General features: G+C 34.9%; 1 protein-coding gene across 1 annotated transcript; it reads left to right on the top strand.

The window, feature by feature from the left end:
* Positions 1–5951: 5951 nt before the first annotated feature.
* Positions 5952–22938, top strand: LOC110933937. The gene is made up of 9 exons (XM_022177137.1): positions 5952–6138; positions 6231–6332; positions 6451–6627; positions 6720–6827; positions 20592–20681; positions 20765–21203; positions 21319–21810; positions 22474–22709; positions 22787–22938. The coding sequence occupies exons 1-9, from the start codon at positions 5952–5954 to the stop codon at positions 22936–22938; spliced, it is 1983 nt and encodes a 660-aa protein (XP_022032829.1).
* Positions 22939–23039: the final 101 nt, after the last annotated feature.

Here is a 23039-nt window from a genome sequence, read left to right as displayed (position 1 = left end):
TGGTAGAGGCTTTGTGCCTCTTGGAGAGAAACTAGGGTTTAGTTTAATTCATGGCATGGGGTAAACTAAGTGTAATTTGGTATAATTTAGGGATTATGTAACTTTTGCCGTTCAAAAAGAAAAAAACATTCCCCATAAATCTATAATCTATCTATACTTTCTATAAAAGGAGAAATCCAAGTAACATAAGAAAAGCTGATGTGTCAACTAGAGAGCAAGTCCAACAATGCTTTTCTTATATCATCCGCGATGAGGTGGCAGCGATAGAAGAAGCATAGTGACATCATAATTCAAAGATCTGCCATCCAAACCACTGCCCCAATTTTTAATTTCAAAGGTCTGGCCCACATTCAATTATGAAACCACTGATGTTCATTGAAATTTCAAACCACCCACTGATGCTCATTAAAATGGGAGGGTAATTTGAAATTTAAAACTTCATAGGGATATGTAATTTGCATTTAATGTCATCAGAGCTTCAATTCTTCTCTCTCTCAAATATAAATTCAAACCCAAATCCATAGTTGATCATAATTTCAAAAACCCATTTCAATCTCTCTGTCTACTCTCTCTCAACTCTCTATCTCTAAAACTGTAGATACAGAGAAGAGGATGAAGACGACAGAGGCGTTGCATTTAACATCGATTTGAATAGTAGTTTAAAAATAGATATTTTTTTATTTTTTCTTTTTATCACAAACTGAAGGTTTGTATGCTAAATGTTCTTCAGGTAGATCTTGCTGGATTTCTTATTTGGTGTTGAAGTCTTGAGCTCGTTGGCCGAGCTTCCGAATGTGATCAAGGTTATAAAGGGGATCTCAACTTTATTGATGAAGAGGTAATGTATGTTTGTGTTTAAAATAAATCATGATTCTATGAAATTTGATTGATATGTTTGTAGCTTTTGATTTTGTCTTTGATTTGTTATTGTTTATTCAGATGCTTGCATTAGTGTACCATGTGATTACGAGTAGATTGATTTTGATATGTTTGTAAAAGGAGAAATCCTAATGCAAATTAGAAAACCTGGTGATGTCTGTTTATTCATCATGGTTAATATCGATTTGAATATTATGCAGACGAACGGTAGTTTAAAAATAGATATTTTTTGATTTTTTTTTCTTTTTATCATGAACTGAAAGTTTGGATGCTAAATGTTCTTCAGGTAGATCTTGCTGGATTTGTTATTTGGTGTTGAAGTCTTGAGTTCGTTGGCGAGCTTCTGAATGTGATCAAGGTTATAAAATGGATCTCAACTTTATTGATGAAGATATAATGTCTATTTGTGTTTAAAATAAATCATGATTCTATGAAATTTGTTTGATATGTTTGTAGCTTTTGATTTTGTCTTTGATTTGTTATTTTTTATTCAGATGCTTGCATTGGTGTACCATGTGATTACGAGTAGATTGATTTTCAGTTGGTATATGTTGGGATTAAATACTCAACTGGTGGAATGCCAGCAACCCCAGCTTATGCTTCAACCTGGTGATGTCTATTTATTCATCATGGTTAATATCGATTTGAATATTATGCAGATGAACGGTAGTTTAAAAATAGATATTTTTTTATTTTTTTCTTTTTATCATGAACTGAAAGTTTGGATGCTAAATGTTCTTCAGGTAGATCTTGCTGGATTTGTTATTTGGTGTTGAAGTCTTGCGTTCGTTGGCCAAGCTTCCGAATGTGATCAAGGTTATAAAATGATTCTATGAAATTTGTTTGATATGTTTGTAGCTTTTGATTTTGTCTTTGATTTGTTATTGTTTATTGTTTATTCAGATGCTTGCATTGGTGTACCATGTGATTACGAGTAGATTGATTTTCAGCTGGTATACATTGGGATTAAATACTCAACTGGTGGAATGACAGCAAGTCCAGCTTATGCTTCAAGCTGTCTCGATCTTTTTCAATCCCATTTTCCCTATATATATTGTCTCCTTTTTTCAACAGGGATGTAATGTAATGATTTCTCTCAATTGAACAGACGGACACTGTTGAAGACAAAGCTGTTAAAGAGGACGCATTTATGTACCTAAGGCCTGATCAACCAAAGGAAAACCACTGCTCAGTAACAGCAGTGGTTCAGTATCTACAGCGGATTCAACATCAGTATTTATGTATCAGTTTTTTTATGTAACAGTGTTTAGTGTATCGGTGTTTAGATTTTGTTACAGCTTCGATGATGGTTGTTAGATTTATGAAAATGTAATTGCTACAGTTTGAATATTATTGTTATTATATTATCATCTGTTGATCGTGGTCTGTTAAAGCACTGCTTTTAAACATTCTCTGTTGAACTGCATCATCTGTTAGTCCATAGGAGAGGTTCTCTTTGGCAGACCTTTGCTTGAATCGTCTGGGTATTTATCAGCAGATGTTCATCATGAGGCGTGTGTAAACAGATGTTTGAAATCCTCTGTTGAAGTGTATCACTGTTAAGTCATAGCAGATGTTAGCAATTTATACTGTGGAATGATCAGCAGATGTTATGTTTTGTAGACCTTTGTTTCAACAGCAGATGTTAGCTTTATGATACTTTTGTATTCATATTCAGCAGCAGAGGTTGTTTTATCAACAGAGGTTATTTGCTATAACAATCTTTGTGTTTATTAGCAGAGGTTGTTTTATCAGCAGAGGTTATTTGCTATAACAGTCTTTGTGTTTATTAACAGAGGTTGTGTTTATCAGCAGAGGTTATTTGCTATAACAGTCTTTGTGTTTATCAGCAGATGTTGTTTGAAACAACAGACTTTGCTTGAACAGATTTTCTGTTTGACAGAGCTTTTGGTTTGTCAGACTTTATCTAAATAGAGGTTGAGTGTATAAATTTACAGAATATAATTCAAGTTTTAATGTATCATGAAGAGCCAACTAAAATATATGGAGAATGTACAACAAAAGTTTAATTTAATATAAATAATAAGATAAGCATACATGATTATAATTTAAATATTCGTAAGTCATAAGTTTTCAAAATATAGAAGTTTGATACATCACCATCCCATAATTTATCTCAAATGAGATAATACCAACAACCACAACTATCTGTAGACTTTCTTTAAGATCAGCTTGGCTTTTTCTTTAGAGTAGACAAATTTGCATCTCATATTTCTGTAGATACCATTGGGCTTAGTGAACTTCTTGGTGAATTGACAAGCCGCGTATCTAAATCCCTTGCCATGCTTCTCTCGTCGAAAGTCAATTACAGTGTCAACTCCATTCAGATTTTCAACTGTCATCTTCAGTGTTCTATGAATCCTTGATAAAGAAGCTACTTTCACATTCAGACGCTTAAAAATAAATATAAAATACCAATAATTAATAAGAAATACATAATGTATTTAAGTAAAGTAACAAAAATTACAGCTTAACTGTAACAAACATTTAACATCCAAAGAATGAGGAATAATATATTAACAGAATAAACTTACAAAATGTTTGCTGCAGTACCATACGATTTGTAAGGGGTATCCATCAGTATCAGCTTCATAATCTGAGACAGCGGCATCAAAATCTGCGTCGTCGATATCATCGAATGATTCATTCGATACAACATAATCACTATCAGAGTCTGTGTCATTGGATTCTTCAACATCCGACTGGTGTTGCAGATCCTCGGTAATTTGAGGAACTTCCAAATTGGGTGAGGAAGTATCGTCTATCGGACTGTCATTGGATTTTGGTGCAACAATCTCACATCCATTCAAATCAAAGGCAGTAAGCAGAAAGATGTAATCCACTACGTATCTTAAAACAAGTACAATTCCTGTTTGCATACCCATGTAGTGTATAACCTTTTCCCATCCATCGGTTATAAAGTAACAATTCCGAAGAGGATCACGTTGAAGTAGTATATCAAAAGAGTCCCACTGATTCACATAGATCTTAAATGTCTCTTTAAGTTTACCAACTCCAATACTGATGTTGACTAACTCTTTGGGTATTAGCTGAACAAAAACATATAAAATTATGAAATCAAACAAAGGTACAGTAAAATTAACAACTATATAACTAATTACTATAGTAACATTTAAGTATTGGATTAAAATACCAAAACTTACAAACACGTCTTTACAAACATCAGTAAAACTGTGGGAGAATGAATCCATACATCCAAACTTCCTCTCAAACGATATTGATGTGAACATAGAAATCATTGGAAGTTTTGTTGGATAATGATGAACTTTTTCAAAAGGTGTCAGCAGATATGTATATGGTGCAGTTTTTTTTAAATACCAACAGACATCCTTCTTTCAATGAAAGGTCAGAGACAACTGAGGACCATCCTTCTTTTAGAGCAAAAGTTTTATTGTGTTTTGAAAATCGGTAATCCCATCTCATACCGTTTACACACTCTATAACGCCAACGTTACCAGGAACTTCTTTGAGTAAATGATTGTTTGCAAAGTTTTGTGGTATTATCTGTTGAGTTCAAGTATTTAAGTATTGGAAAATGTTATATGTGAATTAATTGTTAACAATAAAACTGTAGAAAATGGTTTTAATGTAATAATCTTACCAAGATTTTGGAATTAAGAGAATCCAAATATTTATAAAAAGACATCTTCCAAGATATTATGTTTCTGGTTAAAAATCAAAGAAAAAATGAGACAATGTATTTTATCAGATACTTCATTATTTATGAAGACTGTGATAACAAATGTGAACCAACAATGTTTAACATATCTATGTCATTCAGATAACGCATTTAGTATTTATCGATTTATCTAGAATATAACAATAAATAAAGATTCTTCTAAAAACTGTAGAATCGAGTAGCACTCTCAATAACTTTTTTTGGATGCAAGTCAATAAATAAAAGATTTGTCATTTTATCATATTCTTTAATATCAAGTAAGAAAAACAACAAAATATACCTTATCGATTGCTTTCAAGAATCCAACTGTAACACCATATCGAACAAAACTTCAAATCAGAAACATTATAAAAAATAAAAAAGCTTGTAAAATTAAATTGATATATCATCTAAAACATGCAATACATTGAGAACAGTCTTCATAACAGTTGTTAATCATGTGCATATGAAACTAATGTATATACAAATTTTAATAATATTATTATACCTTGATCGAAGTTGTTGATGATGTCAAAAGTAAGAAGAATTCAAGTGGAGTGATTCAATATTTCAAATGGACATCAATGATTAAAACTTGAAGCACTTTTTATGAGATCAGACAAACAATTTTGTAAAGGGGATTTGGAGAGTCGTTAAAAAGGTAAAGTATGTTTCTATCTGCCTCTATGTAAAAAGGTAAACCGCCATTGGAATAATAAATTACATTTTACCGCCATTGAGATAAGGAACTTACATTTTACCCCCTAATAATATAGCTTTCTTTTTCAAATAAGTCAAATCATTTTCAAATAATTCAAACCATTTTCAAAATACTTTGAAAGTCTTTTTCTTGAGTACTCAACAATCTTCTTCATTCAGATATTTGAAATTATGGCTACAGATAATAGAATTTCAAGTAAGTATGAAGTGTTCTTTCAACTAAGTTAAAGTCAAGTCTGTGCTGAAGCAAGGAAAAAAAGGAAGCGTGTTCTGCAACAAAAGCGAAACAAGAGTGCTTTTCATCGTACATCGACATCCTATTCTGTTAAAAGGATTCCATTATTAAACACTCCAAGTGGTATATCATGTAGGTTTGTAAACAAAATTTTACAAGAAATATATATTTATATGTTATCTTTTGGGAATCCTTACACATGTTTCGTATTTTACAAGTTTCAACAACCAATGTTGAGAGAAGGAATGTGTATCATTTTCCTGCTTATGCTAGCAGTAATTTGTTTCACTCATCTTCTGAAGTAAAAGGTATACTTACTGCAGATATTTTTTTGGTAATTTCAAAAAAATTTCACAATATGTTCAAAGTTCTTTCCTTGAGTGGTCAACTATCTTCTTCATTCAAGTATTTTAAATTATGGATACAGATAACACAATTTCAAGTAAGTATGAAGTTGACCTTCAAGCAAGTCAACGTCAAAGCTGTGGTGAAGAAAGAGAAATAAGGAAGTATGTTCTTCAACAAAAGAGAAACAACAGAGGTTGTCATCCTGCATCAACATCTGATTCTGTTGAAAGGATTCCATTTTCAAATACTTCAAGTGGTATGTGTTATAGTTTTACAAACAAAATTTAAAAGAAATATGTATGTATATGTTATGTTTTTGGAATCCTTACATATGTTCTATTTTACAAGTTTCAACCACCAATGTTGAGAGAAGGAAAGTGTATCATCTTCCTGTTTATGCTACTCCAAATATTATTAGTAATTTGTTTCACTTATCTACACAAGTAAAAGGTATACTTACTGCAGATATTTTTTGGTAATTTCAAATAATTTTCATAATACTTTCAAAGTTCTTTTCTCGAGTTGTTAACAATCTTTTTCATTCAAGTATTTTAAAATATGGATACAGATAACACAATTTCAAGTAAGTATGAAGTTGACCTTCAAGCAATTCAACGTCAAATGTGTGCTGAAGAAAGAGAAAAAAGGAACTATGTTCTTCAACAAAAGAGAATCAACAGAGGTTGTCATCCTGCATCAACATCTGATTCTGTTGAAAGAATTTCATTTTCAAATACTTCAAGTGGTATGTATTATAGTTTTGCAAACAAAATTTAAAAGAAATATGTATGTATATGTTATGTTTTTGGAATCCTTACATATGTTCTATTTTACAAGGTTCAACCAACAATGTCGAAAGAAGGAATGTCCATCACACTCCTTTTGGAAGTACTAAGCAAATATCCAATTTTGTTGAGAGGACTCCATTATCAAATATTACAAATTGTATGTTTTTAATTTTATGAAACAAAAGATTTGTTTAATCTTAGGTTTTATTAATTGTTATATATATCTTATTTTACAAGTGTCACACCCCCAATTTCCACGTGTCACCGGTGGGCCCGGTGGAGGGTATGGTGACGTAGTTGGCATCATCATAGACAAACAACACAATATAATAATGCACAGCGGAAGCAGAAATAGATTCATTTCAACTTTAAATAAAATGTAATATTAAATATCACGAGTAGTTGAAACGGATCCACAGGCGGATCAAATAAAATAAGATAATTGTTCAACAGTTTTATTGTCGTCCGAGCTTGCGAGACTATTGTGGACGCTCTAGGAGACAGCCAGCCTAGTACGTGTAGTACCTGCACTTAACCTTTTGGGAAAATACGTCAGTTTACACTGGTAAATACAAATTAACTGACTCATTTTGAAAATGATTGAAAATTGATTTAAATGCACATGGCATAAAATATTTTTATAACTTGGGATAATTATGCACTATAAACTTGTAATGGATTTACATGTTACTCCGCGTTCAGTAGCCCGATCCGTAGACCGGGTTAAAGATTAATAGACACACCACAATATAGAGTTATACACTGACGGGTGTACGCCTACACCCCATGCTCAGGTCGTGGCCATCTCGTAAGATGATGCCAAGGATATCCGGGACATGGTCATTAACCCCCCAAAGGCTTCAAGTAATAAAACACATTCAAAACAAGGTCATCTCAATGAATTCAACCACTATACGATTAAATGATTCGATGCCGGACCAAGCGGTATTTTATATACCTTACCCCAAGCCCGTATAGGGAAAATAAGTTAAAAGTATTTACCTTAGTAAGTATGAATCACAATTGGCAAGTGAAGGTAGCTTTTAGTGGGCCTCCTATTCTGGAACAAAGGTTTATAATAACCTATTAGATTCCTAACGGGTCTTTTATTTAAGCCTAAGCTTGACCGGTTAGTTTTAAGGACGATACGGTTCAAGCGCACGATTAAGCGAAGACCGGATAGAATGTGATTTAGACCCGACAAGTTTGAATACTTGTATAATATGGGTATACTAAATACATTCTGGATTTTGAGACAAAAATGATAACGTTTGACCCGTTTCGGTCATTTTATGCAAACTAGTTACATAAACCGAACCGAACGCTAAAAGAGCGTTACGGGTAACCAAAAGAGTCATATGCAAGTTCCCTGAGATAATATGCTTTAAATATGATATAATATCAGTAAGTTATGTTCCATTATGCCCCGAATGAATTTAAACTCAATTTATGCCTTATAAGGGCATTTTGGTCATTTAAAAGATTATAAAAGGGTTAAATTGGAAATCTGAGTTACAGGTCTGATTTATACAGTAAATATACTTAATTTGACATATTATAACAGTAGGGTATGACCCATATACAAAACTTATCATTTAAGATCAAACTATGCACCTTAGGGGTATTTTGGTAATTTCACAAGGGCTAAAAATGTCAAAACTGGAAATCTGAGTTCAAAAACTTATACTTACTGTTATTTTATAAAATATGCTAAATACATCAGTAGGTATAATCCTTATATGTTTAATATGGGTATAACGCATACTATGCGTTAAAAACGCTTAGAAAGGCGATTTAGAGCCGTTTCCGGGTTTTCAAAAGAAAGCTGAGATTTTTATATTTCCAGAATGCTCAAAATAATTTATTTAACAAATAAAATCAGTAGAAAAAGGTTTGGGGTCAAAAGGATGCATAAAACTCATTTTATGGCTTAAAAGGTCAAAACCGGTATTAACCGAATCAACTTAGAGACCTATGATACGATCAGCCAAAAATTAAATAAAAATCTTCAAAAATCCCAAAATATTATATAACATCAGTGGGTAAAAAGTTTTATATCAAAAAGTGGCCTTAAATAGGTCATACGCTAAATGCGCCGTTTATTTAACATAAAGCTATAGTTTTACGAAATCGGACATAACTCGAAATCTGGATCTCCAACTGATATCAAATTTTCGGTGTAAGTTTATAAATCAGTAATAAAGGTTTCTACTCTTTCACTTTTCCAAAAATCACGTTTTATAGCAAAAAGGGCAAAATAGTCAACTTTAAGCATAAATCGGAAACATGCATATGAATCGGTTAAGCATGGACTCAAGATGTAAAATTCCAGAGAGTTAAACATAAATATAAATGGTTGAAAATAAGCTCTAATGCAGATCTCAAACATGCATGCACGGATCCGAATCGAGAGTCAAAGAGAAAGTCATTTTATAAGACTTTCGGTTCCGATCCGAGTTTATACTCAAGATTGTCGAGTTGATTATGACAAAACACATTCTTACATTCATTATAAAGTTATTTTTGATGATCAAACTGATTGCATGTCATCTATATTACCATTTATACTAGATTTTGCAAAAACACTTCCTGTTGACTTTTTAAGAACATCTTTGACTCGACAATAATCATGCTTAGAGTGGGAATCAGAGAATACCCTTTTGAGGGTTTGTTTCCCACATAAATACCAACTTGTAGGTACTTTCAATTTGAGAAATGACTGAACCATTTTTGTTTAATCGAAAAGTCAAACTATATTTACTACGGATTGACTTTTGGCTAATAATCTAAGATAGAACGAATTAGAGAAGGTTATGAATGCTTACAAGAGTCCTGATGAAGCTTAGTTATCACTATGAAGGTGCCTTGTCGTCCAGGAAGCTCCAGAAGTTGTTCGTGTGAACTTTGAATGTTCAAGTGTTCTTGGTTACAACTTCAAGTGCCCTCAAATGAAGAATTTTGATCTAATTTAAGGTGTTGCAGGTGTTAGGAGAAGGCCACAGGTGTCCCATGTTGCATGTAAGTCTATTGGTGAGTTTTGGAGGTGAAACCAGCTGTATACAACCCACAAAACCGACCCAAAAGCCAAAATTCGCGATTTTCTGTTACTGGGCAGGCCATGCGGCCCGCTTAAGGGTGCCAGGCGGGCCGCCTGGCTTTATCTGATCCCCAAAAACTTTGTTAAATGTTGCGGTTTGGTCCCTGGTCCTTGCATACGAGGTTTTGGCCATTTATCTTGACCCTTAGACCCTCAAACTTGGTTTTTAAGGACCTTGGGACATTTACCAACATGGTAAAGTCCTCGGTTAACTTTGCGCTCACCCGAAAAGTCATGAAATTCGACGTTGACGCTTTTAACCCTTCATGTACGGTTTTGGCCATAACTTTCTCATACGATAACGAAACTTCACGAAATTTTTACCACATATTCTAGTGAGTATATTCTATCACTACAAAGCTTCAGGGCTGCCAAAAGATCACTCAGAGGTATAAATTCAACATGTTGACACTTTTAGTCCCTGTAGTTTGTAATTCCTCACTTTCGTGCATTTTCCGCTTCGTATGATCCATGATCTATCCGTTTAGGGTTATAAACACCATGTAGGATTATTATAGAGTCTATTTATCCATTGTTGACACTTTGGACCCTTACGTTCCATAGTTTTCGCTGTTTGTCAACTTTAGTCCCTCTAAAGTATGTTTTCACATATTCAAAGCCTATGACACGTGTCAATGCATTATTGGACGCAATTTTTCGAGGTGTTACATCCTCACCCCCTTAAAAGAAATCTCGACCTCGAGATTTACTGGAACAAATGAGGGTATTGCTCTTTCATCGTGGATTCTACTTCCCATGTGTATTCGGGACCTCTACGGGCATCCCACTTGACCTTAACTATAGGCACATGCTTCCTTCGAAGCTTCTTCACCTGTCGATCCTCAATCGACAATGGTTTTTCCACAAACTTCAAGCTCTCATCTATGTGTATATCTGTATGCGGTATGACCAGTGATTCGTCAGCGAAACACTTCTTCAGATTACAGATGTGGAACACGTTATGAATAGCGCTAAGTTCTTCAGGCAAGTTTAACTTGTAAGCAACTGACCCGACACGTTCGATAATCTCGAAAGGTCCTATGTATCTCGGGCTTAGCTTGCCTTTCTTACCAAATCGCATTACCCCTTTCCAGGGCGATACCTTAAGCAATACTTTGTCACCTACTTCGAAGTGAAAAGGCTTACGCTTTGGATCAGCGTAGCTTTTCTGCCTATCTTGGGCAGCTTTCAAGCGATCGCGAATCTGGACAATTTTGTCCGTTGTTTCAAAAACCAAATCTGGTCCTGATAATTGAACTTCTCCTACTTCTGCCCAACAGATGGGTGTTCTGCATTTTCTACCATATAATGCCTCGAAAGGCGCAGCCTTAATACTAGTATGGTAGCTATTGTTATAGGAGAACTCTATCAAGGGTAGGTGGTTATCCCAACCGCCACCTAAATCAATCACACATGCTCGAAGCACGTCTTCCAATGTTTGGATGGTACGCTCATTATGTCCGTCTGACTGCCAACCGTTATGTGATAGTGCTTCTTGACTTATTGGCGAAACATATCCCTTAATCCTTAGGGTGTAATACATTGCGAGCTCCACCAAGCTCCTTAAATAGGTTTTAGCTCATAAGTTATTTGATCTTTGATACATTCGATTCCTTCGAATGATTTTTTATATTCAGAGCTTAACTAGTCTGGTAATTAACAAATTGGCACACTCTTCCAGAGTGATATCCTTGTTGAACCTTATTCCTTAACAAGGACTTAGGAGGGTTGCTATTTTCATTAATCTTTGATTTTTCTGCCAAAACTGGCAATCTTACAGATGATCATGGATTTGTATGATCCTATTCGTTGTTTCCAAGGAAATTTTCAGATCCCAATGATTGGACGTACCAATCTTCTATTTAACAATAGGTATTCAACATTCCATCTAAGCAAGGTCTCCAAAGGATCAGCCTTGATACTTATACGTCAACTATTATAAAAAAAGACTTATCTTAATGTGAAATGGTTATTCCACCCATTACTTAAAACTAATCTTAAGGGATAGTTAATTCTCACAGTTAGTCGAACAATCGACGATCCTGGGCAGCTGATGGAAATTCTTAATTGTTGCCTAATTTGGGTTGCGGTATTCAATGCATAAGCAAAATGAACCGTCTTTCTTAATTAACAATACCGATTTCTTCAGGATATCGAGTTAGGCTATATGAATCCTTTATTTTAAAACTTACTTAATCGGGGTTTCGATTCTTCCAATGATGGTACTAGCTACCTTGAAGGTTTCATAATAGAATAACCCTAAATGGGATATAAATCTTAACTCTACTTGCCTCTCAAGAGGTGAATAGGGTAATTACGATACAATGAGGTTACAGAGATTTTCCAAATCTCAGACTCTAGTTCATCTGTCGTATTCTGTGTCAGATAAGTGACACATTTATGTCACAAGTCCATGAATTCCTTAATCTGGAACATTTACTTTGGCAAATTCCATTCTGGATATCATCCTTGAATACCATTAGTTGACTTTAGTACCATATGACCATCGGAATATCTTTGTGGTCCCATGCATTAAACCTCCAAACTGATCAGGCATGGAGGTAATCTATGGAACATATTAAGATACATCAATCCTCATATGGCGCTTTTATCATACCGTCTGGTTTTCGCAATCGATCGAGTTCAAGGAGATGTCAACTATATATGCTGACGAACTTCTTCTAGAGAGAGGATACTTCTAGAATTCCATAATTAGAGATTTCTAACAGGAACAGAATAATTGGTTCTTATAACTTCGCCTGGAAGTCCTACCTTACACTTAATATCTGGGGTTCTTACGGTAAAATTTTTTTTTAAAAGTTTGCTAAGCTTAAAATCTTATGAGAGACTTAGCAGTTCCTGAATCCAAACGTAACCCTTAACCAAAAGAGTCACAATAAGGGTTTATCTGGCGTCATTATTAATGTGAACTGCCTCTAATTATTCATCAGGAAGGTTAAACGCCTCCATTCTTAATCCTTTTAAACTTAGCTATAAGATCTTTGACAATTTGTAGGGCAGTTTCGACCTTGACTGGTTATGCCTTAATCTATAAAACGTGAGTAGCTGAGGTAGATCCATAATGGATTTATAGTAAGCAGGCTTTGGAACCTTAATGTGCCCTCTTATTGCTGATGCTAAATCATAATATATATATATTGTGCTTTAAGCTTAAATTCTAGGTTAACCGAATAAGAGCACTATTTCAACCAATGAACCAATGTTTGCAACCTACTGCTGATAGTTTATAGCTCTTATGGGGGTCGGAAAAATTCTTATTCCATCTTTTTCACTTCGCAAAGCGGATACCATGTTTTTCTAATAAGGTCCTTAAAATTTGGACTATCCCATACTGTATAAGGGACTCTATTAGAGTCCTCACAACTCGAGGGTATTACCACCGAATGTTTGTGACACACACCTTACCGCGTGCTTTCCAGCATAACCACTGTCATACCTAATGGTTTCTACTTCATCAATTAATTTCCTGTAATCGATGGCCCCTTTTTACTCATTGAAGTCTCTGGTCTTCCCGAGACGAAGTACTTTTAAGTACATCCAAAAGAATGGGCTCCTTGCCATTTATGGTTTTGCTGGATTTATTCTTCGCATTTGAAGTGCGAATAAAGTTCTTCTCATGAGCAGCGATATGTGTTTTAGAGCAAACAGCAAACAACATTCAGCTTCTCGATCCTTTTCATGGCTCTTCCCCCAGCCTTTCTAATGGCTGCGTTAATTACCAATTTGGAGATTAACTCCATTAATATTGAGGTTTACTTTTGATGCACCGTTAATATTTGTCGCATCTCTAGCATTGCGACTGTTGTTTGTCTTATATGAGTTTTCCATACTCGAATCTTTTGGTATTAAATACCAAATGTAACAATTTGTGTGCATTTCAACAGCTAGTCATTGCTCTGATGACTTATCATACATTAACCATGGTATTATTAAACCATATAAACATTCCTAAGGAGTGTTATTTGATTGTACATCGATCATATTCAGCCTAAGACACAAAAGGATCATTAATGGCCTTTAGGGTTTTGACCGAGTCTGTTACCCTTTTTTTTAACAGGGGATCAAAATGTCCCAGCTGTCTTTGGCATATAGATGATTTTAGATAGCTCGAAGGCTTGCCATAATGGCTTTCTAATATATGAAACATTAGTCCATCAGGAAGGATATAAATAATTATATGGCACGAAGGCCTTGTTGCATAGGACGTTATAAGATATGGCAACAAATGTCAGTCATAGAGGGCGTTAATTTATAATCCGTAATCTTATTAGATTAGGGGTTTTAAGATTTGAATCTAGTTTTTCACCATTAGACAGGGAGTCATAGGCTACCATTGTCATCGTCTTGAAAGGCGATTTATTTTGGCACATAGGCAAATCCTAGGACATCATTAATGGATGTTTAAATATATTCATATATGTATATATATAATTATCATCATTGAGTATATCAATCATGATCTTATCGATCTCGTAGACTTTAAGGCTTGGGCATTGCCCATCACTTCGACGATGTACCACAATGGTCATATCTGACAATGTCCCTAATGGACAATATAATATATAACCCGTGGGTGATTAGATCTTATTGGTGATTCAGGATAACACCACGAAGGGTAGTACAATAAACACACTTATATATAGGAAGTACCAGCAGCGTATCCGCCATGTTTTTATTGTATTACTCTAGTTTCGTTATCTAAATCACCGCCAAGATGCATATGATCATAACCATTGAGTCGGAAAGTACTTCTTGAAATCTCCTTATGAAGATAGGAAGGCCCAAGACTGTACTTCAGATATTCTATGAAATAATATGATCCTCGTATCAGATGATATTAGTCATGATCGCACTGATCATATAGACTGTTAGGGTTGGGTATAACCCACCACTTTGTACAGGGGATCATAAAGACCACCACTAGCTTTGTCCTATCTCAAATAGAACAAGATATAGCCCGTAGGCTTTTCATCACTAGGGATGTTAATATTATGGTGACCATACTGATGATACTGGTCAGGATCGCATTGATCATATAGACTATCGGATCTGAGCATAGCTCACCCCCTTGGGCAAAGAATTATAAAAGATTACAATTGCCTTGTAATTATTGGACAATATATATCCCGTAGGCAAAATATCACTAAGGGATGTTAAATAACATAATCATCATATAGGATGACATAAGCCATGATTTATAATTACTAGGCCAGACAAGAGAATTGGAAGAATCCAATATAAGGATGACTGTTGTGATTTTTTGAATCACATTTATCAAGAGTGCTCACACGTTCTTAGGTGTTAACAAGGATCTGAATCCCTTGAGTAGATTTCACCATCTTGGCCACGTAGGCTAGGTCTCACCTTCAAGATTCTTTTTAAAATGCATGCCGACAGGGAAGGAAGGATATTTATTTTATTCAGGATTTTTTGTCATAAACCCTAATTTATAAGTTAATAATAGCACAAATGGCCTAGTCGCGTAGACAAGTTAGATTTATAAGCCATGATTCTAGAGAATCGTGGCATTAAGGTTTGAATCAAAGTTCATTACCTTTTCCTGACAGGGAGCTGTAGGCTACCACTGCCTTTAGTCTTATACGACATCATCTATAGCCCGTAGGGACTTCCCTTATAAGGGATGTTTATTACGGGATTACCCCTTAGGGATATTCATTAATCATGGTAAGCAGAGACCATATTTGTTTAATTTATCAATCATATTTAAGATTTCTATAATAATTTATCCTAATTATAAAACATTAACAGTTTTATTTGTGGCACAAAAGGCCTAGTCACATGGACAATCTATAGATTATAAGCTAGGATCTCAGAGGATCAAAGCATTGAGGTTTGAACTTAGTTCATTACCTTTTTTTTTGACAGGGAGTCGTAGGCTATGACTGTCTTTATCAAAATTTCTGGCCCGTGGGCCTATCGATTAACATCTCGTAAGATGTTAAGACATATAGTCATTGCACTGATGATACGTTCAGCGGTCACAGTAATGACATGACGACATGATCAGTGCCATTAATTTAATCAACTGTCGTTCAGTGGTCATAATAATGACATGACGGCAGGATTAGCACTTAATTTAAATCAACTGTCATTCAGCGGTCATAATAATGACATAACGACAGGATTAGTACTTTAATTTAAATCAACTGTCATTCAGTGGTCATAATAATGACATAACGACAGGATTAGTACTTTAATTTGGAATCAATTGTTGTTCAGCGGTCATAATAATGACATGACGACCAGATTATCGTTTAGAGGGCTTTGAGCATAGCTCACCCCCTTAGGACGGGGAATCTCAAAAGATCACAACTGTCGATGTCGCAATCGGACAGTGTATTATAGCCCGTGGCACTTCATCCTTAAGGGATGATTATTTTAATAAGGAAGGTTTGGAATAACCCATTCTAGGGATGATTTACGTGATTTTATCGAACCACGTTTGCCAGGAGTGTTAACATATTACAGATGTTAACAAGGATTTGAATCTCTTGAATAGGTCCTACCATCTTGGCCTCGTTATACAGGCTAGGTTTACCCTTAAGATTTCTTTTTTTTTATAATTACTGCAGAACAATCCTAACTCGGGATGTCAATAAGGATCTGAACCTAAATTGAGGATCCGCCGTCTTGGCCGGGTCTCAATAATGACACGAGGCTAGGTCTTGTCCTTTTTAGATTCTGCCATTTTATTATAATGGCAGATCTTATAATAGAAATATTATTTTAATTTATTTTATATATTATACTCATATATAATGATATAATTGAAATTTAGGTAAAACATCCCAATGGTTTTAAAAGAGGTATAGAATTGCCCTAAAAGGGACTTAAAAGAAATGATGTTGTCCTCAAAAGGACCAAAAGATAAATATCGTTATAAAGACTTTTAAGGAAATGATCTTCAGTAAAAGGAGTCTCTTCTTCATTTTATTTATGAATGCCTTCTCCTTGGATGTTCGTTTCATTTTAGCCGCGGTACGAAGCTCAGCATCTCGGGCTCCGGTGTGAAGAACTCCTATTACGGCTTCTTCGCTTGGCGACGTATCCAATATAAAAATATTTGGAAGCAGTAAATTCCGGATTAGAATCGGGAGTATTCCTATGTTAAGTCTAGACTCGGAAGGCCAAAGAATGTGCTATCGTGTCATTGAGATTAAACACAAAAAGCTAGTGTTTAATTCACTCAATGTTGGCTCTGATACCAACCTGTCACACCCCCAATTTCCACGTGTCACCGGTGGGCCCGGTGGAGGGTATGGTGACGTAGTTGGCATCATCATAGACAAACAACACAATATAATAATGCACAGCGGAAGCAGAAATAGATTCATTTCAACTTTAAATAAAATGTAATATTAAATATCACGAGTAGTTGAAACGGATCCACAGGCGGATCAAATAAAATAAGATAATTGTTCAACAGTTTTATTGTCGTCCGAGCTTGCGAGACTATTGTGGACGCTCTAGGAGACAGCCAGCCTAGTACGTGTAGTACCTGCACTTAACCTTTTGGGAAAATACGTCAGTTTACACTGGTAAATACAAATTAACTGACTCATTTTGAAAATGATTGAAAATTGATTTAAATGCACATGGCATAAAATATTTTTATAACTTGGGATAATTATGCACTATAAACTTGTAATGGATTTACATGTTACTCCGCGTTCAGTAGCCCGATCCGTAGACCGGGTTAAAGATTAATAGACACACCACAATATAGAGTTATACACTGACGGGTGTACGCCTACACCCCGTGCTCAGGTCGTGGCCATCTCGTAAGATGATGCCAAGGATATCCGGGACATGGTCATTAACCCCCCAAAGGCTTCAAGTAATAAAACACATTCAAAACAAGGTTATCTCAATGAATTCAACCACTATACGATTAAATGATTCGATGCCGGACCAAGCGGTATTTTATATACCTTACCCCAAGCCCGTATAGGGAAAATAAGTTAAAAGTATTTACCTTAGTAAGTATGAATCACAATTGGCAAGTGAAGGTAGCTTTTAGTGGGCCTCCTATTCTGGAACAAAGGTTTATAATAACCTATTAGATTCCTAACGGGTCTTTTATTTAAGCCTAAGCTTGACCGGTTAGTTTTAAGGACGATACGGTTCAAGCGCACGATTAAGCGAAGACCGGATAGAATGTGATTTAGACCCGACAAGTTTGAATACTTGTATAATATGGGTATACTAAATACATTCTGGATTTTGAGACAAAAATGATAACGTTTGACCCGTTTCGGTCATTTTATGCAAACTAGTTACATAAACCGAACCGAACGCTAAAAGAGCGTTACGGGTAACCAAAAGAGTCATATGCAAGTTCCCTGAGATAATATGCTTTAAATATGATATAATATCAGCAAGTTATGTTCCATTATGCCCCGAATGAATTTAAACTCAATTTATGCCTTATAAGGGCATTTTGGTCATTTAAAAGATTATAAAAGGGTTAAATTGGAAATCTGAGTTACAGGTCTGATTTATACAGTAAATATACTTAATTTGACATATTATAACAGTAGGGTATGACCCATATACAAAACTTATCATTTAAGATCAAACTATGCACCTTAGGGGTATTTTGGTAATTTCACAAGGGCTAAAAATGTCAAAACTGGAAATCTGAGTTCAAAAACTTATACTTACTGTTATTTTATAAAAATATGCTAAATACATCAGTAGGTATAATCCTTATATGTTTAATATGGGTATAACGCATACTATGCGTTAAAAACGCTTAGAAAGGCGATTTAGAGCCGTTTCCGGGTTTTCAAAAGAAAGCTGAGATTTTTATATTTCCAGAATGCTCAAAATAATTTATTTAACAAATAAAATCAGTAGAAAAAGGTTTGGGGTCAAAAGGATGCATAAAACTCATTTTATGGCTTAAAAGGTCAAAACCGGTATTAACCGAATCAACTTAGAGACCTATGATACGATCAGCCAAAAATTAAATAAAAATCTTCAAAAATCCCAAAATATTATATAACATCAGTGGGTAAAAAGTTTTATATCTAAAAGTGGCCTTAAATAGGTCATACGCTAAATGCGCCGTTTATTTAACATAAAGCTATAGTTTTACGATATCGGACATAACTCGAAATCTGGACCTCCAACTGATATCAAATTTTCTGTGTAAGTTTATAAATCAGTAATAAAGGTTTCTACTCTTTCACTTTTCCAAAAATCACGTTTTATAGCAAAAAGGGCAAAATAGTCAACTTTAAGCATAAATCGGAAACATGCATATGAATCGGTTAAGCATGGACTCAAGATGTAAAATTCCAGAGAGTTAAACATAAATATAAATGGTTCAAAATAAGCTCTAATGCAGATCTCAAACATGCATGCATGGATCCGAATCGAGAGTCAAAGAGAAAGTCATTTTATAAGACTTTCGGTTCCGATCCGAGTTTATACTCAAGATTGTCGAGTTGATTATGACAAAACACATTCTTACATTCATTATAAAGTTATTTTTGATGATCAAACTGATTGCATGTCATCTATATTACCATTTATACTAGATTTTGCAAAAATACTTCCTGTTGACTTTTTAAGAACATCTTTGACTCGACAATAATCATGCTTAGAGTGGGAATCAGAGAATACCCTTTTGAGGGTTTGTTTCCCACATAAATACCAACTTGTAGGTACTTTCAATTTGAGAAATGACTGAACCATTTTTGTTTAATCGAAAAGTCAAACTATATTTACTACGGATTGACTTTTGGCTAATAATCTAAGATAGAACGAATTAGAGAAGGTTATGAATGCTTACAAGAGTCCTGATGAAGCTTAGTTATCACTATGAAGGTGCCTTGTCGTCCAGGAAGCTCCAGAAGTTGTTCGTGTGAACTTTGAATGTTCAAGTGTTCTTGGTTACAACTTCAAGTGCCCTCAAATGAAGAATTTTGATCTAATTTAAGGTGTTGCAGGTGTTAGGAGAAGGCCACAGGTGTCCCATGTTGCATGTAAGTCTATTGGTGAGTTTTGGAGGTGAAACCAGCTGTATACAACCCACAAAACCGACCCAAAAGCCAAAATTCGCGATTTTCTGTTACTGGGCAGGCCATGCGGCCCGCTTAAGGGTGCCAGGCGGGCCGCCTGGCTTTATCTGATCCCCAAAAACTTTGTTAAATGTTGCGGTTTGGTCCCTGGTCCTTGCATACGAGGTTTTGGCCATTTATCTTGACCCTTAGACCCTCAAACTTGGTTTTTAAGGACCTTGGGACATTTACCAACATGGTAAAGTCCTCGGTTAACTTTGCGCTCACCCGAAAAGTCATGAAATTCGACGTTGACGTTTTTAACCCTTCATGTACAGTTTTGGCCATAACTTTCTCATACGATAACGAAACTTCACGAAATTTTTACCACATATTCTAGTGAGTATATTCTATCATTACAAAGCTTCGGGGCTGCCAAAAGATCATTCAGAGGTATAAATTCAACATGTTGACACTTTTAGTCCCTGTAGTTTGTAATTCCTCACTTTCGTGCATTTTCCGCTTCGTATGATCCATGATATATCCGTTTAGGGTTATAAACACCATGTAGGATTATTATAGAGTCTATTTATCCATTGTTGACACTTTGGACCCTTACGTTCCATAGTTTTCGCTGTTTGTCAACTTTAGTCCCTCTAAAGTATGTTTTCACATATCAAAGCCTATGACACGTGTCAATGCATTATTGGACGCAATTTTTCGAGGTGTTACAACAAGCTTCAATATAGATGGAAAATCTAAAATTGAATTACAGCCTTTCAAAAAAAATCTAAAATTGAATTACAAATGAGTGATGAGATGTTACCAGATTCAGTGGTTAAGAAGATTCATGGAATTTCTAAAGGTATAAGATACGAATGTAAATTCCAGTTAACTTTTTAATATGTAGAAAACTTACGTTGACTTATAAATTTACTAAGTCTGTAGATAACATTGATCATGGAGATGCCATCTTTGTGTGTTCTAAATGTGATGCAATGTTATGGGAAGATGAAATGCTTAGGGGAAATAAAAAACGTAACAAAACATCCTATTCTCTTTGTTGTTCAAATGGAGATGTTGAGCTACCACGTCCGCCTACACCTCCTCCATTAATCCGTCATTTATATAAAAGTCGTACCTCACAGTCTCGCAATTTCATGGATAATATTCGAGCATATAACATGATGTTTTCCTTCACATCTCTTGGTGGGAAGGTTGACAAAAGTTATCAGAGAGGTAAAGGTCCTTATGTATTTAGACTACAAGGTCAGAATTATCATCGAATGGGTAGTCTATTTCCGAACGATGGGGAAGAACCTAAATTCTCCCAGCTTTACATATATGATTCACAAAACGAAGTTATAAATCGTCAAAAAGCAGTAAGGTAATTTCTTTATGATAATTGTGGCATTTAAGAATATATATTTTGCTTTTCAGTATATTTACATTCATTATCATTTGAAATGAATGTAAATTTTAGCATTGTATATTTATGGCAGTTCTCAGATAGAATGCAAAACTACAAGAAACAACCAGCTTGATAGTACAGCCATAGAGGGTCTTAAAGATATGTTGGATTCTTGCAATCCTCTTGTCCAATCCTTCAGAATGGTAAGAGATTGTTTTCAAGAAAATGAGTTTCAAGATGTAAGCTTGAAGCATATTGGAACAAGAGATAACGATGTAAGAGTTCACAATTTGCCAACAGCATCAGAAATTGCTGCGTTAATACATGGTGATTTTGATGGAGCATTTGATAAACGGGACATTGTTTTTAGAAAGAAGTCTTGTGGTCTTCAAAGAATTAATGAGCTTCATCCCTCTTACCTTGCTTTGCAATATCCACTTATTTTCCCATATGCGGAAGATGGTTATAGAGTTGGTATTAAACATAGAGGGATTGCGATTGATGATGAGGTACTTAGAACCAATCTTACAATTAGAGAATTCTTTTGTTACAAAATTCAAGATAGACAGAATCAGTTTTCATTGTTAGTTAATGCGAAAAAAACTATTTCAGCAGTTTTTGGTTGATGGATACACGATGATAGATGTTAGTGCATACATCTGTCGACTTCGTCTTGTATCGAGGCTTGTACTACATATGATAGATCAGGGCACGTTGTACGAGAAAATAGCAGGTTTAGGTGTTATTTAGCTTGATTCCGCTTGAATGAGGCTATTCCGCTTGAAATGACATTAGTCATTTTCAAGCGGAATCACTTAGATTGTTATTTCGCTTGAACCGGTTTCAAGCGGAATCATGAGGGTTATATATATCATTCAAGCGAAATCAGTTTGCAGATTTGTACGAGTTCTTGATTTAGATACCGAGGTGCTGCCAGTTTATCCTTTGCATGTAAATTGTGATATATCAATCAGAAAGATGTTTAAAGAGAATTGCTAGCTGTTTCGAAGACTGTTTCTTATTTTCCGCATCTGAAACAGATCAAAACTTCTCTGAACGACTCATTTGGGTCATCACACGATCCTACAATAGAATCTGCCAGTTTGAATTATATAAGGACACAACAACCTAAACTTAAAGTACAAAATCTTAAGAACTTGAATGCTACTGTTGAAAGTGGAGAGAATAATGCCTCAAGTTGTGGTAAACCTATACTTTTACCTTCATCATTTACTGGTGGTTCTAGATATATGATGCAAAAGTACTTGGATGCTATGGCAATTTGCAAGTCTGTTGGATATCCCGATTTATTCATAACGGTGACTTGTAATCCAAACTGGCCTGAGATTTACAGGTGTTTGCACGATAAAGCTCTTAATGCTGAAGACAGACCGAATATTATCTCTAGAATATTCAAGTGTAAATTGGATCATCTTATAAAAGATTTCAAGAAACATAAATTCTTTGGTGATATACAAGCAGGTACCCTTTAGTTATATTTGTTTTACTTTGAACATCTAATTATATTTATCTAACAGTCCGCTGTTCAAAAATTTCAGTTATGTATACAGTGGAATTTCAGAAGCGTGGACTCCCACATGCTTACATATGTTTGTTCTTGGGTGCTGAAAGCAAATTTCCAAATGCAACTGATATTGATCGTGTTATTACTGCTGAGATACCAGATAGAGAAAGAGATCCTGAATTATAATAGCTTGTCAAGCAATTTATGATTCATGGACCATGTGGTACAGACAACCCACTTTGTCCATGTATGGTTCAGCAAAAATGTTCTAAAAAGTTTCCCAAAAA

This window comes from Helianthus annuus, chromosome 4 (assembly GCF_002127325.2).
Source record: "Helianthus annuus cultivar XRQ/B chromosome 4, HanXRQr2.0-SUNRISE, whole genome shotgun sequence".
NCBI classification, from domain to species: Eukaryota; Viridiplantae; Streptophyta; class Magnoliopsida; order Asterales; family Asteraceae; genus Helianthus; species Helianthus annuus.
Note: the sequence above shows the minus strand (reverse complement) of the source record. Positions and strands in the feature narration are given on the sequence as shown.

What these genes read in the sequence shown, in the direction of transcription:
- LOC110933937 (XM_022177137.1), top strand. Translation starts at nt 5,952, where the DNA reads ATGGATACAGATAACACAATTTCAAGTAAGTATGAAGTTGACCTTCAA. An exon ending in ATTTTCAAATACTTCAAGTG is followed by an intron (nt 6,139 to 6,230) that starts GTATGTGTTATA and finishes CTATTTTACAAG; the next exon opens with TTTCAACCACCAATGTTGAG. An exon ending in ATTATCAAATATTACAAATT is followed by an intron (nt 6,828 to 20,591) that starts GTATGTTTTTAA and finishes ATTGAATTACAG; the next exon opens with CCTTTCAAAAAAAATCTAAA.